Genomic DNA, 27,764 nt, shown 5'->3' with positions numbered 1-27,764 from the left:
TCAGGTCTTCTTGTTGTTCTTAGACTTGCGAAATATGGTCTTAATCTCCTCTGTGACCATCTCCTGCCAGTTGTCCCTGAAGGGGGAGAGGTTAGAGTTAGGGCTCAGCATCCTCACTATTTTATGGGCCAGGGGTTGCAATTGCCATTTCAATAGGACTTTCAATAGTTTTATAGTTTTGAAACACTATGCACTATTATATCCAGATTTGTTTTGGATGTCTGAATGTTGGCTGTTCACTGAGGAAGTTTTCGTTTTAGGAAAGTTCATAGAGAAGGCGTGGCAGTTGCGTTGCGGAGAACGATGTATCCGTAACTCACAGCCTTGACAATCAATATGTTTATGTATTGTGTTTGTGGTGCATTGTGGTGTATGTACATTATGTGAGTGTCTTGTAAGCCTGTGCGGGCTGGGCATCTTGTGATGCACTACACTATAATAACAATCTATCAACAGTACTGTATCTATCATACCGATATGCTCTGAATTTTCCTTTAGTATCTGTCAAAGTAGCTAACAGCCAAAATCAGAGTCATTGTAGAGGAGAACCATATTGTTTATCTACTCTATATGAAATGCCAATAACGATGCAAGTCTGGACATTTAAAAATATGGTTTGGATTCTGGGTTTAATCTAGTCACTGAATGCATCCTGGTATGACGTAATAATCCAAATACACCACTGAAATGACAAGTGCAATTTTCGGTTATTTGGACATATACAGGTACATTCATTAAATGTGTATGACAAACAACACTGCAGCAGAATGATAACCACAAAACAAAAAGAAAATAAGGCTCTTTAATAGAAAACGTCACACGCGGAAAAACTGCCACCAATTTTGGAGAAAAAAATAATGAAACAGAACCAGGCACAATGAAAAATGAATGACCTAAATGAAGAGGACCTCTCCCATGAAGAAGATAAATCTGCTTAGAAAGATGTAGAAGGTGATGAGATCAGGAGATTAATGAGATAAGTAGATCAAGAGGCAAATAATGGAGATCACATCCGTGTGTCTATGTGTGCGCATTTGAACATGTGTGTGTGCGTGAGTGAGTGTGTGTGCGTGTGTCCACTGTTTGTAAATTTAGATGTGCCTCTGTATGTATGCATGCGTGTGAGGGGGTGAGTTTGTGCTCACAGTGTGTGAGTGAGTGAGTGAGTGAGTGAGTGAGTGAGTGAGTGAGTGAGTGAGTGTGGGGAGGGGGGGCATGTAGAGCTTCAGCTTAAAGATGCTGACAGATTAAAAAGCCACAACACCACAAGTAACATGCATCGCTGCATCTACCACAGCTACATGTTCACCACAACAACAGCTAGCTACCTCCTATTTTTGGACTGAGAGGGAAAGATTTTTCTCTGCTTTCTCTGCTTTCCTTCTCCTGTAAGCAGCTATATCTTCAGGGTTCAGTCCATGGTTGTCTTCCCTAAAGTAACATTCACAGAGTTCTTATTTATAGTAAATCATTAATTTAATTACACGCTGCAATGTTCAATAATGGAACAGCAGCTGCAGTCAGGTGATAATTGTTAACATAAATTATAAAGTGTTAACAGAGAGGTGTTTGTAAGATAACTACTAAAATGTACACCTTGAATTTAAACCCACTACCACTACTACTACTGCTACTACTACTACTACTACTACTACTACTAGTCATCATCAGCTATAATTCTGAAATGACTATTTGCTGTAAAACAAGGCAACAATCAGTAAGGGGATACTGATTCCAATAATTAGTCTCCCACAAAACAAAGGACCAGTGCAAAAACAAAGAGTAAATGTGTATTGAATTCTTACCCTGGTTTGATAGATGGAGGTTTTGGCAAAGGCTTCGTAAAGTCTGCTTTTCCAACTAGCCAGTATGTTTCTTCAATGCCTTTACCCTGCAAACATAAAAAATACAAATTGAATTAAACCCATCATTTATTCAGTACGTGTTAGATGGAGAAGTTATCTAGTCTTCGAAAATGCTTTGTAACATAAAATCATAACAAATTAGGTACTTATTGTCTCCGCCAGGCCGAAAGGCATGGCCGAGACTATGTTTTGCACCCTGTCCGTCCATCCGTCCGTCCATCCGTTCGTCCGTGTGTGTGTGTGTGTGTCCGTCCTTCCGTCTGTGTACAGCTAATCTCCGGCACCGTAGGCCCTATCGCAGCGAAACTGTGCACACCTGGATGCCAGAGCAGAACCTCTGCCCCAAATGTTTCACATGGGCCTGTTATAGTGCCACCATGAGGCCGATTTGTGCAACAAACATAATTGACAGTACTCCTACAGATTTTGTCCAAAAAGTTGGTACACAGTATCTCTATCGTCATTGAACAAAACGGGTGTTTCAGATTTTTCTTATTCCATCCTGACTGGCTAAGATTGTCTTCCAAAGTTTGCTGGAGTGCCCCGTTTTGAACAAAATGCCTCAAATCATGAACACATCGTGCCATTTTCGTGATTTTTTTGCACACACATTCGCAATAGGTCGAGGAAGAAATGCCACTTGAAAATGTTCAAATCAGCCTCATGGCCACCGATCTGTGTAAGACTTTGTATGCGTACTCCCTAGAGAACAAGGAAAAACCTTTGCCCTGCATTTTTCCCCATCTGCCTTTTATAGCGCCACCAGGAGGCCGACTTATGTAAAACAAATGTTTTGATATTACTCCATCATTTTTTCTAGTTAGTATTTATTTTTGATGTTAGTCCCTGTTTACTCAAAATCACAATCAATTTCAAATTCTTTTTTTGAATCAAGATCTAGTCTCATTCTGTTTTAAGTTTTGAAATGAACCAAAACCTCTTAAGACAGCATTGTCTTGAGAAAGCTACTCAAGCATGCATGAGTAGCTTTAACAATGTGAGGTGTAATATGGGTTAGGGTTAGAGGTGTGAGAGTGAGAATCATCTCCCACTTTATGAATAAGCATTGAGATAAGAGGATTGCAGACGCAGAGATAATCTTACCTTCAGCTCAGTTTTGCCCCTGACCTCTATCTTATAACCAGTATTGAGAGAACGGAGGATGTTCACAGTGCTTATATTCACATGGATTCTATAAGCTGAGGGAGAAACAAGAAGTTTTTGAAAAAAAAACAACAAAACATCCCAATGTAGAATGGGAATAATGAACATGCAATATGGAAATTGATATGAACACATGAAACAGAGCATAAATATAATTCATATGAAGGAGAAGAGAAGAGAAGAGAAGAGAAGAGAAGAGAAGAGTGAGAGGAGAAGAAAGAACAGGAGGAGACAGAACAGAACAGAAGAGTATGTAGGAGACTCACGCAGCCCAGTGGATTCCATACGAGAGGCCGTGTTGACGGTGTCTCCAAAAAGGCAGTACCGAGGCATGGTCAGACCCACCACCCCGGCTACACAGGACCCTGCAGATATACATGAACCAATTTGAGCTAATCGGTAGCAAAGTAACGAATAACAACCACTGAACCTTTTTTTCTCAAATTACTCTAACTAAAATTAATGAGGCCTTTTGGAATGAGGGAAAAGTTGCTATGCATCCACACTGCACAGTCTGTGAACACAAAGACAACAACAACGAGACAAACACAGAGGTCATTGATTCAGAAGAAAACATAGGCATATGGATGCATAACAAATCAAAACATGATGAACAGCTGCAGCACACTTCATTCCTCTCCCTGATTCACAACACCTGAACTGCATATTGATTCACTAATTACTGGAGAAAATCACAGACGGCACCACAGATTGTGGTGATTGGTTTGATTGGGGTGATGGGGCAAAGGGAAGTAGGGTCCAATGTCAGCTTACCAAGGCTTGCGCTCAACAGCCTGAGTCGAATAATGACTTCACATTAACATATCCATAACCATAAAACAGCAAAAGAGGCCAAACTCAGCCTTCAGGTGAAGACTTACTGGGCTGAAACCTATGTTGTCATTTTCCGATTAAATGCCAGCTTAAAAAAAGGATCCCAACCTGAATGCATCCCTATGCGTATCCTGACAGGTACGTCAGGCATATGGCGCATCTGAAAGCTTCCCACTGAACTGAGGATGTTCAGAGACATGTTGGCGATCTCTGCAGCATGCTTGTTGCCATTTCTCTTAGGTAGACCTGATGCCACCATGTAAGCATCGCCAATGGTCTCCACCTACAGGAAACATGGACATAACAAAGTCAAAGAGCATCATTAATTACTGAATTACTCTATAAACCCTATGCATTTCTATAGCACCTTTATCCAAAGCGTCTATGTGCGTCGCATAAAGTACTCATTCACACACACATTCACATGCTGATGGTGGAGGCAGCCCTGCAAGAAACAAACCTGATAATACAGCAACACACCACTTATACTGTATACCCAGTGCAACTTAACTAACTTACACATACAGGATACATGTACAGTACTGTCAATGCGCCTGGTCATTAAAGTGATGTTAATTCAGACCATAAAAGTGATCCAATACATGAAGGCAAAATTGCTGACTGTATTCAAACAGCCACATGCCAATGATGTTATTGACTACAGTAATTAAACTAGCGTAAATATGTTTTTAAAAATCCTTGACACACATTATTGTCTTTCTGCAAATACATGTTCACTGAACTATCTTGATCTTTAGATCGACTGTAGTACTGACGTTCTTATCATCTAAATGAAGTTTAATAGGTTGTTTCAAAGTACAGTAGACTAAAGCTAGTCTAACAAAGACATTCTCAGATTTGTTTATATCTCATAAAATACAATCTCCATAATCCTCAAATACAAAGTTAACCAATCAATAGGCAGTGATATAATGATCCCAGTGTGTATTATTAGTACCTATCTACTGACCCATTACAGATGGGTGAAAAAAGAGGGGTTGGTGAGTTGTGAGAAGACATTGTAATGACAATGATTATACAGTACTATGCAATACCTTGTAGACATCATGGTTGCTGAGGACAGCGTCAAACAGGGTGTAGAGGTCATTCAGGAGGTCGACCACCTCAATGGGGTCGCTGAGCGAGGAGATGGTGGTGAAGCCCACAATATCGCTGAAGTAAATGGTCACGTGGTCAAAGTACTCTGGCTCCACGGTGCCCCCTGTCTTCAGAGCCTCTGCTACAGAGCTGCAGAACAAAGAAGGGACAAATGCATGTTTACATTTGTACATGCAGTGGTGGAAAAAAGTAAAAGTATCAATACTGGAGTGTAGAAATACTGTGGTAATCAAACATTACTTGAGTAAAAGTACAAAAGTACCAAAGTACCAAATGTAAAAGTGCTCATTATTCACAAGTTCAACATGTATACAAATATTTTGAAAATAGCATATCTACAAGCTCACAAAAGTATTGAAAATGGGAAATACTCCAGTAAAGTAAAAATTCCTCAAAAGTGTACTTAAGTACAGTACATGTATTTAGTTACTTTAAACCACAGTGTACATGTGTGTGGTATAATTTTGTGTGTGTGTTTATGCGTGTGCATATGTGTGTGTGTGTGTGTGTGTGTGTGTGTGTGTGTGTGTGTGTGTGTGTGTGTGTGTGTGTGTGTGTGTGTGTGTGTGTGTGTGTGTGTGTGTGTGTGTGTGTGTGTGTGTGTGTGTGTGTGTGTGTGTGTGTGTGTGTGCGCGCGCGCGCGCGTGTGCGTGCGTGCGTGTATCCATACTATATGTGTGTAAACTCACGGTGGGAGCATCTCAGCTAATAGTTTTTCGGTCCTCTGTTTCTCCACCTCCAGCTCATCGGTCCTCTCTCTGATCAGGTCCTCCAGGTTGGAGCTGTATTGTTCCAGCATCCGCAGCATGGAGTCAATGATGTTGGTCTTCTTACCCTTGTTGATGATCTTGAACTGGTGGGACAAAACACACAGGACACGATCCCTCAAACACTTTAGACACCATTATGTGCATTACAAAATTGCGGGTACGGTCTTAATTAAACTCTTTTGATTTATTTGGACATTTTAGGAACTATTTACGAGCAAAGTATTTACAATAATGGAGCGACTGAGCAAAACATGTTATAGCTATTATAGCACTAAAGCTACAGTGGAGTCAATAAGAAAAAGAGGTTGCGCATCAACAATGGATTTTCTCTGTGGAGAGCTAGACACAAAATCCAGACCAGTATACACATCAAAAGTAGGAATTGAAAAAAAAAAAACCAAAAAGGGCAGTGCTCTGATGAAGGCTCATAGCCGAAACGAGTAAGCGTTCGTTTATTGGTGTGTGGCAATAAAACAAGTGGAAATGTGAGTTATTTGTCCTCCATTGATTTGAAATTTTGTATGTGCTACCTTTTTTGGAATTCCTACTTTTGATGTGCTACAGTGGAGTCATTACTGCTGTATGGGGCCGAGACATGGACGCTCACAGCACAGCAAGAAAAAGCCCTGGATGGCGTCGTCTGCACAAGAAGACTACGAATGGCACTTGATGTAGTATGGGCGAACCGCATCAGAAACATGGACCTCTATAGAGGCCTCCCACAGGTCACAGATAAGGTCAGAGAGAGAAGGATGAGGCTGGCAGGGCACTGTGTCAGGCACCCGGAACTGGCAACGAGAAATCAGACACTGTGGGGGAGCCAACCCAAGGCGCTGCTAGGAGGGGAAAAGGGCGTGCAGTACCAACTATGTAGACACACTGCGGCACGACTGCAGAGCTCAAGACCCTGATGCTTGACAGGAGGGTGTATGTGGAGGGCAGCGATTCAGGAGTCCCGAGTTGGTGTCAGCTAGTCCACACTCTTGCATCGCATCACATTGCAGCACTAATGCAATGCATGCCATAACCTGATTATTACCAGTATGTTCGGCATGTTAGTGTGGTGTAAACTTAATGTCCGTCTCAACTACTGTATTCATTCCTGTGCAAAATGTGTTCCAGATTAGCACATTATTAGCACATGTATAATAATGTGAAATATTAACCTAGCTTTTTTAAATATACATTTATATCTATCTAAGTTATTTAACAACAATGACCTGCTTCATACTCATATTTATACATTCATATTTGGAACATCGGAACACCCAAGTTCAACCGCAGTCCTTACACTGTTATAGGGTCTTGACTGACCTGATCAAAGATCTCATCAAAAGCAGGCCTGCGGTCAGGGTGTTCACTCCAACACTGCTTCATCAGCTGGATGCACTCTAGTGGAGCTTGGTCTGGGGCCACGGTGGGCCGACACATGGGAGGAGGCTTCTTCACCTTACGGATGATCTCTGGTGAACAGTGGAGAGTTGGAACGTGTTACTTGTGTAAATACAATTTGAAGGTTTGACGCTGTTTTAAACACACTGATTGATTGGCTGGCAGAGGGAGAGTAGTGCCCACGATTACACACTTAGGCATTGGCACTGGGTGAAAAATAGGGGTTAAAAAATCATGGGATTAAAATGTAAGAAAAAAAACAAACGCATTGATTTAAGGTATCATTACGATCAAGCTATATATTATGCAGAAACAACGGGAAGGGGAGGAGGATTACTGACAGCATGGTACTGCAGATACACAGAGCAGTGGGGCCGAGAGGAAATGGTTGAATGAACTGAAAAGGTTTAAGATAAATATTGAAATATTGAATGACAAAATAAGACAAAGGTTAAAGCCTTTTGTTCAATCAGGAAATCAAGGATGTTATAAATCTGAGGAACTAAATCAATTTAAGGATACAAAGAGGCAGTCTGGTTCCTATGGCATGGTGCCTAAGGGGTGCGATGTCTAGAAGAGTGTTCATCTGTATATCATCCAAATGTTTGTTGTCTGTGTGTCCGTCCGTCCATCCTTCGCTTTTTTGCGACTAATCTTGCAAACTGCTACACCAATCTCAGTGGTGTAACGTAACTAAGTACATTTACTCAAGTACTGTACTTAAGTACAATTATGAGGTATTTTTTACTTTGCTGGAGTATATCCAACTTTTACTTCTACTCAACTACATCTCAGAGGCAAATATTGTACTTTTACTCCACTACAATTATTTTTATTTGAAAACTTTAGTTACTAGCTACTTTGTAGTTTTGATTATTATTAGAAAAAATACATTAACCACTTCAGCCCTATATATATTTCGGCCATTTGAAAATAGCTGATCTTCAAGCTCCCAATGGGAGTGAGAAGGTTACCGTTCATTCAACACAGTTTCACACCTTCATCAACACCTTCATCACCAGTTTTGATGGTTTAGTTTTGTTGACTGATGCAGTAATGGTCTTTTTCTTTTTTTTTAGGTCTTAAAAGTCCTTACGAACCACTGATGTAAATATCTGGGCAGTGAACTGGAAGTATCATGGCCACATACAGTGGTAGGAAAGATGGATGCTAAAACCACATTTTCGAAAATCAATGGTAATTGACAGGATGAAATATCTGGTGACCACAATGGTAAAATGTCACCTAGAAGATTGTTTGGTTACTTCATGGTTCCAAAACATCTAATACACTAGTTTTAGACAACTCGAAACAAACAAGGTAGGCTGAACTTGGGTCATGTTGATACAAGTTGTTTCCAGCAAGTCTGTGGGCTTCGGGTGGAAAGCACAGCTACAATCAAAACTCATGCATTTTAATAGCCTATACTGTCATTATTAATAACACTGATCCTTAATACCTGTGTAAACTATTCTCCCTTCATTCGGGCAGGACACCTGTTCAGTGGTGGAAAAAGTACTGAAATGTTTTACCTAAGTAAAAGTATTAATACTGCAATGTAGAAATACATGTTTACAGAAGTAAACATCCAGAATTCAAAATGTACTTGAATAAAAGTACAAAAGTATTGGCATTAAAACCAAAAGTAAAAGCACTCATTATGCATAAATCTTCCATTTCATGTTTTCAAAATATATACAATCATTTGAAAATAGCCGATCTACAAGCTCACAACATTGTGAGCTTGTAGATCGGCTATTTTCAAATAGCCAAAGTCTATATAGGGTTCAAGTGGTTAATGTATGTTTTGTAATAATATTTTAAATCTACAAAATAACTAACGGCCCGGCCTTACACCAAAGGACATTCCAATCATTTATTGTTGCAGACAAATTTCCCAATGTCGGAAATCACAACAGTTTTGCTTGTGCCATATGGTGACACTGCTGCCCAAGCTTTACTAAATCATCATCTCCATTGTTTTGTTTAGTGTAGTCTGAGCTATCTTAAGCGAGTATCTTTTTCCTCATCTTGATGGTCACAATCACGTTTAATATGATCCTATTAGTCTATAGTCTTAACATATGCTCAACTAAGTCCAATGACATGTACAGTACCTAGTCAACGACCAATAGGTGCGCTCTCTCCAGCGCCAAACAGGCATCATGGAGCAAACAACAACAACACCACCTTCCCATCAACAAATTCATCTTTATCATTTATATGTGCTGTAGTACCTCTGCTTTGTCACGAGATGGGGTGCTTTCCCAATATTCCATGTGGTTCAATACCACGTTCGAAATGAAACTCAAAAGTATGTTGAAAAATACTATAATACTAAATACTGAATCATTATGTATTTTTCAACATACTTTCTGATTCCATACTTATTAGTATCACTGATTAGTATGTAGCATGTAGTACAGGGATACATGATTTCGGACTCAGCTCCTTGTTGTTGCTGCAAATAATGACACTGCAAAATCCCCAAGCTTTACTAAATCTTATAGTGGCTGACAAATAACTGTAGATGTGAATTCAAGTCTTTTAGAGGTATTACAAAAGTATTTTCAAAGTCTTCTGGGGTGAGAGGGTGTCAGACTTTAGTCTTTTAAAAATCTTTTCGAAGTGGTGATTTTTTTCAATGATATTTGAGCAGTTTATTGCTTTATTAGGATAATAGAGAGACCGGAGGCGGTGGGCAGAGGGAGAAAACTACCTGGTCTCTAGTCAGAAACAAACCAGGGAAGTTGCGACTATACATCACAGTAAATTCATCAGCCTTAATTTCCATTTGTAAGCAAGTGTACTCTAAGTCCATTTGGTTACATTTGTACACTCTCTGAGATTACCACTCATTTTTACAGTGTATGTGGTCAATGCTCCAACCGGTCGTTCCATTATGATGAATTCTCTGTGTGCAGACCTACCCTCAGGCTGCAGCCCCAACATGCAGTAGGGTGGTCCTCTAACAACCACCTCTTGGAGTATGATGGCGAAGCTGTACACATCTCCCTTACACGTCCCTTTACGGGAGATATCTGGGTCCCGCAGGAACTCTGGAGCTGTCCAAAACTGATCTGTGAGGAAGGAAGGTAATAAAATAAAAACTTCAACTGACTGTGTGTGTGTGTGCGTGTGCGTGTGCGTGTGCGTGTGCGTGTGTGTGTGCGTGCGTGCGTGCGTGTACATATTACATATATGTATGTGTCAATGGACATTGTATGTATGTATGTACGTACGCCTGTACGTGCGTGCGTGTGTGCGTCCATGTGTGTATGTGTGTATGTGTGTATGTATTACCTTCGTATCGCGGTTCTTCCCGAGGAGCTTTCTGGGACTCCAGCAACTCATTGAAGCCATAGTCTGTGATCTTCAACACAAAACGTCCGTCTACCACGCAGTTACGAGATTTCAATCTGCCATGGGGGAATTCTCTATGGTGTAGGTATTTCATACCCTGGCAGGGCAGTAACATAGATGATGTTGTTGTTTATTACCATGCATGAAACGTTTGTGTAAACTTATGCTGTAGCTGGTATTTTTGAATAAAAGGATGAACAATGTTGTCGATCGTGCAGGCTTTGAAGAACAGCTGATGCACAGTTTGTGAAATGGATGCCTTGTTCTGAAGCCAATTCAAGGGCCAATCAATGGACAGCTCACCTTAATGAGATCAAGCAGCAGTGACGACTTGAACATCCAGTCTAATTTCACATCCTCATTCCTCAGCAGATCATGCAGACTGCCTCTCGAGCAATGCTCCGTTACGACCGCAAACTCTGGAGAGTCCTGGAAGAAACCGAGGAACGGGTTCACGTTCTCATTTCTCAGGTCCTTCATCTAGGGAAGTAAACAAACACAGTGAATTGATCACAAAAGGAAAAATGGTAAACAGTGCATTTTGAAGCCATTAATGTTGCCATACATAATTTCAATGTGGCTTTCAGATACCTAATTTAGATGATTTAGATGTTTGATATCTTCAATATACAGAAACCTATCCATTGAGTGTGATAGTGACAACCTATTCAATTATATTTGATCCTTACAGGTACACAGCTCCTGTTAAAATGTGAAACATGACATCTGATTGTCAAAAAAAACATTAAGCAACCTCCTGGTCAAGTATTAACTAGAGATTTAGAGTCCTGGACAGTCACCATATGATACAGTACTTCCATTTATTTTCTGGTGCAAAAAAAAATATTTTATATATATACATATATATATATACATATATATATATATATATATATATATATATATATATATATATATATATATATATATATATATACACACAGTATATATATATATACACAGTATATATATATATATCACTTTTATCCAAAGCGCTTTACATAGATTGTGTATTACATTCACCCATTCACACACACATTCACACACCGATGGCAGAGGAAACCATGCAAGGCACCAACCTACTCATCGGGAGCAATTAGGGGTTCAGCGTCTTGCTCAAGGACACTTCGACACAACTCTGGGGGAGCCCGGGATAGAACTGGGAACCTCACGGTTCCCATCCGGCCGCTCTACCGGCCACTCTACCCCTGAGCCACTGCTGCCAAAAGCCTAATAGCTCCCCCAGTCAAGGGAGAATTCCCCTTTAGGCTAGTGGAGAAGATATTGGCTTTCCATGTGGGAGACCAGGGTTCGAGTCCCGGGCGTTACACACATATATACTATATAGATATAGATAGATAGATAGATAGATAGATATATCAAGAGCACTGCACATGGAGGCATAATATGCCCAATAGCTATTGTAACAAAAACATTTACCCTTGACCTTGGATGCAGAATGCTGAAACACTATGCTGGTTACTAAGCCCCTGTATAAAGTATCATTCAAATCGGAGCTATAACGAAGGCGGTAGAATGACGGCAATCTTTTTTGTATTTATAATAAGAATGTTCTTGACCACCGACCTTGACTTTGGGCGGTATTGTATTCCTCAAAAATCGATCGACTGATTTGGAGCAAGAGAACACAGTTCTGGAATAAGATCAAAGAAATGCCACTTTACCTTTGTAAAGATCCTGGCAGTGCTCTGCTTCACTTCCTTGAATTGTCCTTCCTTAAACTTCTTCAGCCACACCCAGTCACCCTGGGAGAACAACACCACAGTTAGGAAAACATACTGTTTAGACCTTAACCTGTTAAGACCGGGAACAAATCTGTGTCATTTTAAGATGTATTTGGCTATACAAAAATAGCAGATCTACAAGCTCATAGTGCGGCACCGAGTGCCACGCTATGAGCTTGAAGATCTGCTATTTTAGAAACATCGTGAAAAGTTTGCGCAAATCTTTGAATAAATATATTTTCTAAAGCTAACATTTTTAACTCAAATTTTTATTCTGGGGGTCCGCGGCTAAATACATATAATTGTGGGGGTCCTTGACATGAAAAAGTTTGAGAACCACTGATATTATAGCATCATACGTTTTCTCAAAAAACGACATTTGTAGAATCCCTAGAAGCAAGATTTGAGTTACAAAATTTAAAAAACATATATATATATTCAAAGATTTGCAAAAATGTTCATGATTTTTCAATACATAGCAGATCTACAAGCTCATAGTGCGGCCCTTGGTGCCGCGCTATGAGCTTGTAGATCTGCTATTTTTGAATAGACAAAGTATAAGATAATGGTTAAAGTGGTTAAAATGAAAAGATACGAAAATGACAGATACTTTCCCGGTTGTAGTGGGTTAAGCTGCATGATTGTCTGCTACACTGTCTGCTATACTGCTAAAAACAAAAGTATAGCAGACTTGTGGAGCAGGGCTCAAGGTAGATAGATAGATACCCCAAGAGGAACCCCACAGTAAAATCCTCAGTGTGGATTTTGCTCGGAGAGTGTCCAAATGTAATAATAATTTTACAAATGGACATTCACAGACTGTGTTGATTTTATCGACTAAAACTATGACAAAAAATGTTCGTTGACTACCTTTTTTCACTAACGAAAACTACATAAAAACTAAGCTATGATGACTAAAACTAAATATATTGACAATTTTGTCAACACATAAAAAATGAGGCGCAGTTTACGGAGCTAGTTCAGGCCAGGCAACTCAGGGATTGGGCCAACCGACCAGGTGACTAGTCACATGCATTTTTCTCCTGGTCGGTGGGTTATAAGCATTGCTCTGCCTACCTGTTCATTCTAGTTGCGCTCTTCTGCTGGGCTGACGTGCCGACGCTGCTGCTGCTCTGTTGCTGAGATCTGCTGGATCTGCTGCCTTTGCTTGCTACGTATGCTGCTACCATGAATAGTCTCATCCCACCACCTCCCCGGCATCCACCTGTAGGTTCTGTTTCTAGATCCCCGTGGGGGTCTTTATTCACTCCCTGTAAATGCTATTTGGCATGTAACATTTATTAAAATGTTATTCTTACAGGGAGTGAATGGATTCAGAGACCTGACGCCAAACTATGCTTCTTCATGCTTCCTATATCTATGCTCAAGCTTGCTAATAAATATATATTCTAATCCAATCCAATTGTTGTCTGACTGAACTATACTAAAATGTTAGTGAGGGACTAGTGGAGAAGAGATCCAACTAAAAGACAAGTCATTTTATGTTTGGTTGTGCTCAGGTGTTGCGCTCTGAAAATAGCAGATCTACAAGCTCTGCGACGCGTTGTGAGCTTGTAGATCGACTATTTTCAGCATGCAACCAAGTGTAAATCAACCATTACGACACCATCAAGGCACCGCCAAAATACATTTTAGTCGACTTAATCAACTGTAGATTTAGTCGACTATAATCTTATGATATTTAGTCAACACTAGAACTAGACTAACAGTAAAACCTTTCAGATGACTAAAATATGACTAAAACTAAATGGAATTTGATTCAAAAGACTAGGACTAGAACTGAATCAAAATTTGCCCAACAAAATCAACACTAATTCACACTGACGTCTGTGTCAGCTGTAATTCAAATGTGACTTACCTCATACACGGCTATGTTACTTGTTCCATTTCCTGCAGAGTTGTCCCCAGACTTCACGCTATTCCCCTCGATCGCGCTCTTAGACTCTGAATGGTCTAGTTTCTGCGGGACAGCAGAATCAAAGATTACTACGTATAATCATGAAGCCTTCAGTTCATACAGTACTGAACTGTGTAGTAAGTGTTAGAAAGACACAGCAGACTCACACATTGAATTACTGACATCAAAACTGTCTGTTTGCAATCACCATGACTAATATCAGTATGCTACTGCTTATGGGGCAACATTGCTGCCTGATCACTGGCTTTGTTATAGGGACTTATTCGATATAGTAACATGTAGTGCTTTGTAAAGACCTGTATTGTCAGGTGGGAAAGGTTCCCAAAATATGATTTGTAATCTACAATTCTACAAGTTAAACACTTTTAGAATACATAAGAACACACTGAACCTTTAGATGGATTCAACAAATTGCTGATTTTATCTTTAATGGATAGAGTAAACCAAATAGTTTGTATTTAATAACATATTTCCTCTTCCCTATTACAGAATTCAAAAGTTAAATAACTTCTAACAGAAGTTATTTGAGACACGGTATGTGTGTGAGATGGTAATGAATTGTTGGTGCTGCATATTAATGTATTAACTTTTAAATAAAGACAAACAGTTTTAAGTAGACCGCTGGACAGTATGCAAGAATGTATTCAAACTAAAGTGCTAGAAGATAGACCTAAGGGCCTTACTGTATTGCTGTTCTGGGGTTCGATAAAAGTGAGATCTTCCACGGTCAGGAGGATTCGATTGGGCCCCTTGACCATCTGCATGTGCTGGACTCTTCTCCTGCAAAATAAATTAGGGTTCAGATAAGATATAGGAATTGATACAGCCGATAATTATGCATTTTTCCCAAAAGTATCTTTGTTGACTTGCAATAGTACAGTAGTAGTAGGCTACTCATTAAAAATACTTGCGCAAATCAATGAGTATGAAATAATTTCTTTCAGAATGTCATGAAAGTGCCACCAAAGAGTTTTATTATATTACTAAAAAGTGTTCAGAACATACAAATCTGTGTGAAAGCCTTCATTCCAATTATCCTTACAGAGGATCATTTTAGCTGAACCCAATACAAAAAACTCTCAACAAAAAAAATTGCCATTGATTATGCCTTTATTTTTTATGTCATAATACAGGGTTGAATGTACTGTATATGCTCTCATATTCCGTCTCCAAAGGCAGGAAAATGATCGTAAATTTTACCAAGTTTTATCCTTTATCCTTATCCTTAGTGAAGAATAAGGTAATGAACAAAGGCAGTATAGGGGATAAGAACACTATGGTTAATTTGCAATTTACATACACAAGAGCGTATCGCTATTTACATGTACATGTACCTTATAAAAAGACTTAGACCGATCCCTCCTAAAGCAAGAATGACGATGACAACCAATATCACGATGACATAGGTGATCTCCACACCTATAGGGGAAAGCATGATGGTATGGGAATGTGGATGGTGGATCTTACACACATGTACAGACAACAGACACATGTACTGCATGCACATCAAGTGGACATGTCCACACGTTATACAGACACATACATTTGAGATGTATCTGCTTTATCAGTAATGAGATTACACAACAGAACATTCAAATATTAGGGATTGAGCATATCTTTGGGACATCTAGCAAGACACGTCTGAACAGAAATTTGCAAGATAGTGACCGTCTGCATGCAACGCACACACATGCGCATGTGCATGCACAGCAGTGGTGGAAGAAGTACTCAAATATTTTACTTAAGTAAAAGTATCAATACTGCAATATAGAAATACTCTGTTAGTGTGCGCTCCCACCACACTTTTATTTTACCTCTGGGGGAGAATCTGCCAATGCTTTGTCAATGCAAATGCGTGGATTCTTGGAAAAAATCTGCAAGACCAGGAATCCACGCATTTGCATTGACAAAGCATTGGCAGATTCTGCCCCAGAGGTAAAATAAAAGTGCGGTGGGAGCGCACCCTTACAAGTAAAAGTTTGGAATTCAAAATGTGCTTGAGTAAAAGTACAAAAGTATTGGCATCAAAATGTACTCAAAGTACCAAAAGTAAAAGTACTAAAATATTTGAAAATATCAGATCTACAGCTTGTAGATCGCCTATTTTCAAATAGCCTATGTATAAAATAGAGCTAAAGTGGTCAATGAGATGTAGTGGAGTAAAAGTAAAAGTATTGGAAATGGAAATACTCAAGTAAAGTACAAATACCTCAAAATTGTACTAAAGTACAGTACTTAAGTAAATGTACTGTACTTCACCACTGATGCACAGTCACATGCACGCACGCACGTACGTACGCACACACACGCACACACACACACACACACACACACACCAAACCCAAGGCCCTTTTACCTCCATTGCAGATGGCGCTGCGGTCAAACCAGCAGCTGGAGTCAGCAGCTGGTGGGGAGCCTCCTGGGAAGTGAATGGACCTTCCAGCGAGGAGAAGGTCATCCGCTCCCAGGTCCACTGTGTAGGTGCTGTACAGCTGACTCCCCGTCCTGTCAGAGTCCAGGATGACGTAGCGGGTCGTTCCTTCTCCCGCGGGGTCGACCACGATCCTCTGGTTGAAGCCATTGAGCGTGGTGTTCCTGGTGAAGTAGGCCAGGTTGGAGGCCGACAGCCACACGCCGGCTCTCCTGGCGTTGCTGATGGACCTGGCCAGCAGGAAGAGGCTGTTGTAAATGGTCCCAAACAGTGGGTTCACCTGCAATGCAAGGTGAGATAATAGAAGCACACGTGACCACTGAGGATATACAATTTACAATTCAGGCATTTAGCAGACGCTCTTAATCCAGAGCGATTTACAGTAAGCAAGGACAACACAAGATAATACATCAAATGCATAGAAATGGTAATCTAATAATAAAGTAATACATAGGTAAACCAATAATCTAACTAGAAAAAGTGCTCCTCGGAGCACAGGTCTCCGCCAGGTCAGGTAGGTTATTGTGGCCTCCTGGTGGCGCTATAATAGGCCAATGTGAAAAGGGTGGCATTTCTTCTTAGGCCTTTCAATGGGACACTGCATGCATGATTTGAGGCATTTTGTTCCAAAAATGTGTTTTGCTAAATTAGACCTGCTGGTGGCGCTATAAAGGCCAATGTGAATGTGAAAAGGGGGGCATTTCTTCCTCGGCCTAGTGGGAATCTGCAGGCAAACTTTCACGGAAATTGCACACTGCATTCATGTTTTGAGGCATTTTGTTTAAAACTGACCAATCCTGCTAACTTTGGAAGCCACTGTAAGCCAAATAGGATGGAATATGAAATATCGGACAGATCCATCAGAATCACATGACCATGGAGATGCAGTGTACCAATTTGCATGTTTTTTGGACAGAATCTGAAGGAATAATCTCCAAAAATGTATTTTACATAAGTCGGCCTCCTGGTGGCGGTGTAAAAAGCAGATGTGAAAAATGCAGTCCAATGTTTTTCCTTGGCCTCTAGGGAGTGTGCGTGCAAAGTTTCACGCAGATCGGTGCAGTTATAGTTAAAAATGCAAATCGGCCAGTTATAGCGCCACCATGAGGCTGATTTGAAAATGTTCAAGTGGCATTTCTTCCTCGGCCTAGTGGGAATGTGCGTGTGCAATTTTATGGAAATGGCAAGCTGCGTTCATGATTGGAGGCAGTTTGTTCAAAACGGACCAATCCTGCAAACTTTGGAAGCCAACCTTAGCCAATGAGGATGCAATATGGGAAATCGGACAGATCCGGGTTGATCACATGACTATAGAGATACTGTGTACCGATTTGCATGACGTTTGGTTAAAAGCTGTAGGTGTAATGGGAAAAAATGGGTTTTGCACAAATCGGCCTCCTGGTGGCGCTATAACAGGCCCATGTGAAACAATTGGGGGAGAGGTTCTGAATTGGCATCCAGGGAGTGTGTGTGCAAAGTTTCGGAGCGAACGGGCCAATGGTGCCGGAGATTAGCTGGTAACACACAGACAGGACGGACACACGGACACACGGACACACACACGGACGGACGGACGGAGGGTAAAACATACTCTCTCGCCATGCCTTCGGCCTGGCGGAGACAATAATATCTAATACATACGTAAACCAAGAACCTATCATCAGCCTGTACATTGAGACTGTACATATTATAGGATGCCAGGTCAACAATGACCTGGCATTCTGTCTACATAACATGCTATCTAAGTTACATTTTAGCCTTTGCATAAGCCTGCAAGGTCGTCAAGGCTAGGGCAAGTATACAGTATACAGGCGGTTATACTGCTCTAAAGTGCGTCTAAAGAGCGTTTCACTGTTTCAGCCCAGCCCTGCACATGAACTCTGCAGCCGCACTGAGGCCCCTGCTGGATAGCATCCCAGCCCAAACATTAATGTAACTAATAATTGGGCCGCGCGACCTGGAAATGGCCGTAATAATCCTAAAATGGGAGCGAAAATATATATACATATATTTTTTGGGGCCCAGCGGCCCACCGGGCATTTGCCCGGTACGCCAAATGGCCAGTCTGCCCCTGGCACCATCCACTCATCCATACATGCATTTTTTACATTACTGACTACTGATTTCCACACCTCATCTGTTTATTTCTATTTGTTTGATTTGGGTTTTGATCATTAATAAATACTAAGTATACTTTTTACACTGCCTCTCCCTTGTTTTTGCTATGTTCCCTGGTTCCCCTAGCCCAGGGTCATAACAGTATCAATACATTTGATTCAGATTCTGTTCTGAGGGAGGGTGTATACAACCATGTGTCTCCTCAGATACTGTACAGACACATAAAGGCACTTCATTTCACCTGACAGTGAGAGTTCTATCAGGAGAGGAGGACATAATGCATGTGGAGGGATGTGCTATTCTTCCTAGTTCCTAGTTCTGAACAGGGGAATGATCTCTGTTGCTAGTGCAGTGACAGATCTCCAATTGTGTTTTTTGTATCGCCTGACCAAGCCTGATACACCATGGAAGATTCAAATCACTGTCCAAAGGTGGGCCCCTTTACCCCTGCACCACCAGGACACCATTTCAAATTACCTAATTATTAATAGTCAGGCCAGGCCAGCATAAATAAACATCTAACACAAAGAAACAATTCAACCAATAAGATACATACATATTTTAACATACACACACTGGTTTATGAAACAAATGGAAGTGAATGGAAAGGGGGAAAGAGAATCTTCATTCTCCACACAATGACCACAGAAGTTACAACAGAAGTTCTCGGTTATCTCATTATATACAATCAAATATTTTACAAAACTTCCATATCACTTTGAGGCAGTAGAAAATGCAATCACTGTCTTCATCAATTGGTTGTTTTCCCAAAAAATGATTTCTTGGTCAAGGAAGGCTTACAATGAATAGTCTTCCTGAGACGCTATGAACAAGTTACCTGTTCTGGCTCCATGGCAATTTGAAGCTCGTCTGAACTCCTGGCAATGTTCAATGCCTCTGTGAAGGACATGAGCTCTGAAGAAACAGTGATGGTGAGCACAGCGTCGTAGGCCTCCCGCAGCTTGCTGTCGTTCTGCAGGGGGGAGTAGGATGTGTTTGTGTAGGGCAGGCTGTAAAGGAGCGTGTCGTAGGGCACAAACACATACTGGCCCCGGGTCAGGCCCATTGCCCGGGCCTTAAGGAGAAAGTCAGCCTGCTGCTCCCCTCCAATCAGGACTGAGTGCATGCACATGATGATGACTGTAACACAGAAACAAACACAGTGGAGAGTTGTCAAGTGTGAGTGCATTATAATGTGTGAGTTGTACTGCTATTGCACTCAAGAGACAGCATACTGTACATGTTGTTGGTTTCTGGCATGTTGTTCTCATCAGTGGTGTAAAGTAACTAAGTACATTTACTCAAGTACAGTACTTAAAGGTAGGGTAAGTGATATGTTTTGGTATATATATTTTTTTTGTTAAAAAGGTTCAAGTACTATATTCTGATAGTAATCATTGCTACAGAGCATTTGTTCGGTCACAGGGGTCTCCCCAGCTCTTTAGTAAACACAATATACGTACATTTTTAGGTAGGTGACACATTTAAGCCAATCAGGAGAGAGCACTGAAAATGCATTTTCTGTTTAATAAAGAGGTGGAGAGACATGGAGACTCCTTTTACTTAACAAACACTCTATAGCAATGAGTACTATCAGAATATAGAGCTATTTAACACTTATTTTAACCAAAGTAAATCACTTACCCTACATTTAACAATTTTGAGGTATTTTTTTACTTTACTGGAGTACTTCACATTTTCAGTACTTTTACTTCTACTCCACTACATCTCAGAGGAAATATTGTACTCCAGTTACGCCACTACAATTATTTGACAACTTTAGTTACTTGAGATTTTAGATTACATTTTTATTATAATTACAAAACATACATTACCACTTTGTGGTTAATATGCTCTGTAAATATTTCGGCCATTTTGTCACGGTTTGAGTCAGGACGGAAAGTAGGACCCAAGTGCAGGAAGAGGCCGAGGCAGAATAGATTAGATCAAAGGGTTTATTAAGACAGGGATACAAACAGGGCCGGAGTGGGACTCCAAATCTGGCCGGGAGATACACGCCCACCCAGGCCACCCTGCGCGCGCGCAGCGCGCGCCGTTTTTTTTGGGGGGCCCTTTTTTGGGGGGGCCTTATTTTTGGGGGGCCTTACAAAAGGGGGGCCTTTTTGGGGGTTAAAGGTAGGGGGGAGGCCCGCAGCTGCACTGAGCTGCAAGCAACACTGACTGCATTGAATTGAAATTGACTGTGGTTGGCCTGGCCTGTGCTTAGGAGAGATTTTTTTTTTGCTGCATCACTTAAGCGCCGCGCTGGCTCTGGATGGCTGGCCTGACCTGATATTTTTTTTTGATGCAAAAAAAAAAAAAAAAAAAAAAAAAAAAATTTTTTTTTTTTTTTCAGGCAGGCCACTAGAGGGCAGGCCACCGGGAATAGTCCCGGTCCTCCCGACGGCCAATCCGGGCCTGGATACAAAGTATAAGTGCTGAACTCAAGACAGGATCACACAAAACAGTTCATCACATGAACTAGCAACCCAATACTAGGAACAGGGAGGTGTAAATACACAAGGACTACTAGACACAGGTGAACACAACCGGACAATCAACACTGGGATAGGCTAACAGGCAAACACAACACAGGTGACTAGGGTTACAATAATTACAGGGAGGTGAGACAAGACAGGTAACAGTAACTAAGCACAACAGGAAACAATACTACAAAATAAAGGTACACAAAGAACAGGGAACAAATGGAACGATACAACAGAAGATCCCTCATAAGTCCATGACCTTATAATGGCAGAAAAGGTCCAAGGACTGAGAAACACAGTCAAAGTACAAGGCCCGAGGAGCGGACCGTGACACATTTGAAAATAGCAGATCTGCAAACTCACAATGCGTCGCAATGCGACCCATTGTGAGCTTGTAGATCTGCTATTTTCAAAAGATGTTTGTACAATTTATACATTGGAAAACTTGAAATGGGACATTCTGCATAATGAGTACTTTCTACTTTTGGTACTTTAAGTATATTTTGATACTAATACTTTTCTACTTTTACTCAAGTACATTTTGAATTCCGGACTTTTTACTTGTAACAGAGTATTTCTACATTCATTGCAGTATTGATACTTTTACTTAAGTAAAAAAATGTAGTACTTTTTCCACCACTGGTTCTCATAGCCTAACTGAGTGGTGGACTGTTGACAGGTGCTCAGAATGGTGACCATGTTAATAGCCTATCTTGTGACCGCCGCTGTAGTTGTTTTTTTACAATGTGGAATCTGTGACAACTTAGAGAGAAAAATAACTCAATTCATCAACGATTTACTTTTTGTCAGAATTAATTAAAAGTTAAGTGCCAGACACTAGACAAATTTAACAAAACATATGCGTTTATTAAAGCAGGTCCATGATCCTGAAAGACTCTTCTATCCTGCCGGCACAGGATTACTGTAAAGTCAAATATTTGGTAATTTCACAAAGTGTGTGTGTTGTGAATTCAGTTGACCATCCATGTGGTCCTAAGAGTCTCGTGTGTGTTTGCTCTCCGCGTCATTTCCAGTTGCCATTGGCTGTATGCGGAAAACAAGATGCAGCTTGTGAAATGAGTGGTAATTCTTCAGTACTCTCTGTACACCAGAGGATTGTCAGGATTTGAAAACGCAAGACTTTTTGATAAACGGCCCGGTCTGCTGCCTGGGGTTTTGTTTTGATGTATTTCTGACAAAAAGACAATTCAGTCAGCAGCCTATAACTCACACATTTAATTAACGTATTTTAAATGACTAGAAAAGTGCACTTAGAAGAGCACAAATCTCAGCCAGGACCTCCCTCTGTTTTCTGTCTGAATCATGAGATGACAATGTTGTGGGATTGTGTGCGTTGTATGAAAAGGGATATAATAAATGTCTGTCATGACTCATGACGTCCTTATGGTGTAACCACAGTTGGAGGCAAATCTTTGAACAGTGAACACATTGAAAAGTAGTGTGGCAAGTTGTCATTATCACTAGGACAAACATGATGTTACAACTTAAATTCCAATTCATAGTACAGACTCAGCATCAGTGGTGTAGAGTAACTAAATACATTTACTCAAGTACTATACTTAAGTACAGTTTTGAGGTAGTAGGTTTGAGTATTTTCAATTTTTACTTCTACTCCACTACATATCAAAGGCAAATATTGACCAGTGCCCATAAAGTTTAACCCAACCTGTTCACCAGACGAAACATCTGGATGGAATCTCTGCTCCTGCTTGTGGCTAAAATAGCCAAACAGTGAGCATGGAGCCACACGCTTAAGTAGGTCACCACCTGTGGTGTAAATTTGCGACCAGAAATCCTCAATGTTAATTTAACTCTGAGAGTGTAAGTGTATGGATCACAATACAGAGAGGTAGGCTACACATCATGTATAGACAAGCTGGCAGAGACGGGCATGAGAGTGTCTGTACTTCTTCTCCCTGCTGGCCACAGCTGCTGGCCATATGTGACGCTGTAGCTACAGTATACCACAACTTGCTTATTAAAGGATGACTTCACCCATTTTCAACCTATCTTCATATAATAGATTCTCACTAATGCTCCTGATAAAATTGTGTAATTTCTTTCTACTCAGTCTGTGTCTCATAGGAGAGCTGTGGACACTTCAGAAACCCTTCTACCAGTGACATCATCGTTAGGAAGTTTTTTTTTCTTCAATATTTAATTTGGATTTTTATTAACGTGAGAACAGTGGCTTTCATTATAGCATGCTAACTTTCCAGGGATAGAAAGCCTGTAGTTTCTATTACAGTAGCTTGGATTCCCCATCGATGATGTCACTGGTAGACAGGTTTCTGAACTGTCCACAGCCCTACTCTGAGACACAGACCAAGTAAACAAAAATGGTGTCATATTATCATGAGCATTAGTGAGGACCAACTACTGTATATGAAGACAGGTTGAAAATGGGTGAAGTCGTCCTTTAATAGCGATATATCAATACGTCTGTGCTTAAGAAAATATAACTCCTTGATGAATATAGCAAATATAATGTAATTATGTTAGGTAATAATGGTTTAATATACTGTTTTTGTTGTTGTCAGTGACAGTTATTAGTGCAACATTCTACCCAAAGTTGAAAATGTTTCAACTGTGCAACCAATTGAAAACACCAAATATGCATGGCTTAGCACCGCATCCCATTGAAACCAATTTAAAAATAGTAAATACAAATCAATCTACAAGCTCGCAACTTGTCGATGTAGGTCGGCTATTTGAACTATTTTAAAATATTTTTCAAAATAGTAAAAAATGCCAAAAAGGTTTAGGCTAATAGGCTAGGGGGTAAGGCGCCACGCAAGATAGTCTCCCCTACCAAATAGGGGTCTTCTGAATCCAATCCGATCCTATATCAAGGGTCTTGAGAATTGAACCATGGCCTCCCAGTCTCAGGGTGGACATTCCAAGGAACATAAAAGTGGACAAAATAAACTTATAAGTGCATACTGCAATGTGAAATGTAACGTCCCACTGAGCCATAGTCGTCTATTAGACCTCCGTCTAAAACGGGGTTATAATTGGTCTACAGGTGAAGTACAAAAGTATTAGCATCAAAATATAGCCTACTTAAAGTACCAAAAGTATACTTTAGTAAAAGTATACTCATTGTGCAGAATGTCCCCATTTCACAATTTCAAAATGTATAAAAAATCATTTGAAAATAGCTGATCTACAAGCTCACAATGCGTCGCATCGACGACGTATTGTGAGCTTGTAGATCGATCGTCTATTTTCAAATGGATGGAATGTATATAAGGCTGATGTGGTTAATGTATGTTTTGTGATAATAATCTAAATCAGCAAAGTGACTAGTAACTAAAGTTACAATATGTAAAAGTACAATATTTGTCTCTGAGATGTAGTGGAGAAGTAAAAGTATTGGAAATGGGAAATACTCCAGTAAAGTAAAAGATCCTCAAAAGCGTACTTAAGTACGGTAAATGTACTTAGTTACTTTACACCACTGAACATTTGTAACAACACGGTTATCTGTCTAAATCAAACTGTCTCTATTGTTCCCTCTGACTGTGCACAACGTTAAGAGTTTTTTTGGGGTCTACTTTCAAGTTTATAAATTAATGTCTTGACAAAACATGTGCTTGCAGCGAACTGTGTGTTGGCTGTCTGTCTCACTTCAACTTCAACTTCTTGCTCTCTCGTGCTCGGTATAGGGCGTGGTCCAAGTAGACAGCTTATGACACTATACCTGTTCACACCGCTGTCTTAAAAGTGAAATTGTAGATTATAGATTATCAGGCTGATACCCAGCATGCATTCGGTGATGAGTGGAGCTTAATAAAGGAGAAAGGGGAGGCTGCAGACCTGGAGCATTTACAGTATGGCCCAGGCAGATAACATTTTAGGTGAGAAATAGGCCATGCAGTTGCTGAATATTGATTCAATTTCACATTTACACTGGCCAGTTTAAAAATATTGTTAAGAATGGTCAAGAGCATAAATACGTTTCATATCAGCATTTCTAGGCGTGGACATTGGCGACTCAAAGTACCTCAAAAATAAGTACAGTACTTGAGTAAATGTACTTAGTTACTTTACACCACTGGCCATCACACTGCTTGGTGTGGGCACTCGCTCTGGTAGCACCTCGCTTGGGCCTACTATATCTGCAGAGCTCAAGTCTGTTTCTTTTGTGTACCTGATTTGTTTTCAAATTATGTAAAAATCTGGAACAAAATGTTATCAGGTAGGTGAAATAGAGGTTATAGGGATGTGAACTAAATGGTTAAACGGTGCGGCCCCTACTAAATGTTTACCTTTTTTTTTGTTCTCACAATTTCAAATATTTTTTTATTCTGCCAAAAGACATCGTTTTGGAATAGAAATCCCACAGCTGTTGTTACAGCAGCTCTCTTTCAACTTCCTTAAAGGACCACTTCACCCATGTTCAACCTTATGTTTATACTATTGCTCTTTCATTATTAAGATGCCAGCCACCATTTCTGGCAGGTTTGGTCATTTCAAACAAGATGTCAAACTTTTGAAACCTTTTTTTTTGTAATGTAAGAACGATGGCTTCTATTTCAGCATGCTAACTGTCCAGGAAGCGAAAGGCTGTAGTTTATATTAGCTTGGACTCTACTCATTGATGATGTCATTGGTAGGCAGGTTTCTGAACCCTCGTCAGCCCACCAATGAGATGCAGAGTGAATGGATGGAAATTGTGCCATCTCATTATTGAGGACCAATGGGTGAAGTGGTCCTTTACATGCTCATTCTCAAGGTAAATTATTTTCCCTTGTTAAGGTAAATAATTTTCCCTTGTTAAGGGACATTCACTCCAAGCACGATAACTATATAACTATAAAGATATCGTTTTAAAAAATCCTTACTTCAGTGGATGGCAGAGTCCACACCACAACTACAATACATATAATTAAAGTTATTGTTATAGTGCTTGGTGTGAAAGGCCCTTTACTTTGAACAGCTGTGCTGTTTTCAGCTTTATAAAACAGTGGCTGTCTCATGGGTACATTTTGGGCAAAGAGACTGCCTTGCTAAGCGTAACCACACCACCATACGGATAATGGAGAATGTTTGCTGGAGTAGCCTATGATACATCCAGTCAGTTAAGTTAACCATGGTTTTCCCCGTTTGGATTTAATGTGATGATGTAATGATTTTCTAATTGCTGTCTGAATTAACATATTTTGCTGACTCAACTGCTGATTGATTTCTAAGGGTGATTTATACTTTGAAGTTCTACAAACTGTTCCACAAGCCCTGCTTAACTTTTATTTTACTTTGTGTTAAGCTATGCCACTTTGGGTCATGACTCATGAAAGCTCTGCCATTCTGCCTGCTCCAGGTTTGCATCCTTCCCCTATAGTAATTAAGTGCAGGCTCTGTAACTAATCCTCACACTGAAGCGACACTTAATTCTTTCTAAAATAATGCATTGTGGATTTTGTCGACTCAATCTAAGCATGGATGTATTAAGATATCTAAGTGCTACCAAAGTGAAATATGTTCCAGGACCAAATTGCCTCCTTGTCAGGTGGCAGGTTGTGAGTAATGAGCCAGCTGGGATGAGATTTTTAAACAGACAACCTAAGACAGGTGACTGCCTGTTTATTTGTGTTCCATTGCTCACAAGACAGAGATGCCCACTGATAGAATATCAGATCCAATGAGACCATGTTCTCCTTGGATCCAAGCATTTGTTTTTCTATTTCCCAAAGAGTTAAGACATCCCTCAATCCGATTCAACATGGTCACATTTTCTAGCCAACATGTCCTCTTAAATTAGTGCAGACTCACCCTTTATCCCGCCTGCAGCCTGAATTCTTCTCAGCGTGAGCTCAATCTCAGTGTCGTTTATCCCAATAGATGTTACTATACCGACAGGAAGTCCCCTGTTCCTGAGAGCACTGGCCACATTACTGGCAGTATCCATCCATATATCCTCATTGGAAGACACTACCCCAATGTTGGCCCAACGGAAGAACTTTAACACAGTGAGTAAGACTTTTGTGGGAGACGGCAAAGTCCTGGCAAATGTCGGGAAGCCAACGATGCGGTCTAGTTCATAGTTGATGCAGCCATAGGAAAAGATAGCCTTATCCCAGTTCTTGGCCAGAAGTGAGGCCGCGTTACAATAGCCCGGGTTCGTGGGTCCCACAAATGCATCGGCCATTTTCTCATAGTAGACAAAGGTGGTGAGAGCTTTGGAGGTCCTGCACGGCTCTTGGAGGATAATAAAGTCCATTTTCAGACCCAGATCTAAACTGGAGTCCTCATTTATTCTGCCCACGGCCAGTTTGGCTGCTGCGTTTGATAGGGCCCGGGAGTAAATCGGGTCGCAGTTCCAGGGCCCAAGCACACCCACTTTGAATATTATACATCGGACGCAACACGGAAACGTCAAGATTCCAAGGAGAATCCATAGCATAAAATTATGCAATGGCAATGTTGCAAGATTATTCCTTCGAATAACAGGTATGCATGGATAGTTGGAAAACTCCCATAACGCCCTTTTAAAGTTTTGAGGAATATGTTGCAT

General features: G+C 40.5%; 1 protein-coding gene across 1 annotated transcript; it reads right to left on the bottom strand.

The window, feature by feature from the left end:
• Nucleotides 1–27,764, bottom strand: gucy2f (guanylate cyclase 2F, retinal; the record flags this gene model as incomplete). The annotated part of the gene is made up of 18 exons (XM_084064621.1): nt 1–76; nt 1,806–1,891; nt 2,970–3,064; nt 3,296–3,394; nt 3,972–4,146; nt 4,919–5,111; nt 5,672–5,835; nt 7,067–7,215; nt 10,075–10,224; nt 10,448–10,604; nt 10,811–10,987; nt 12,193–12,273; nt 14,132–14,233; nt 14,875–14,971; nt 15,526–15,610; nt 16,548–16,902; nt 19,579–19,880; nt 27,023–27,764. The coding sequence occupies 18 exons, from the start codon at nt 27,762–27,764 to the stop codon at nt 1–3; spliced, it is 3,285 nt and encodes a 1,094-aa protein (XP_083920747.1).

Source organism: Gymnoscopelus microlampas, assembly GCF_963454915.1.
Source record: "Gymnoscopelus microlampas genome assembly, chromosome: 8".
Classification (NCBI taxonomy): domain Eukaryota; kingdom Metazoa; phylum Chordata; class Actinopteri; order Myctophiformes; family Myctophidae; genus Gymnoscopelus; species Gymnoscopelus microlampas.
This window is presented reverse-complemented; position numbering and strand designations above follow the sequence as displayed.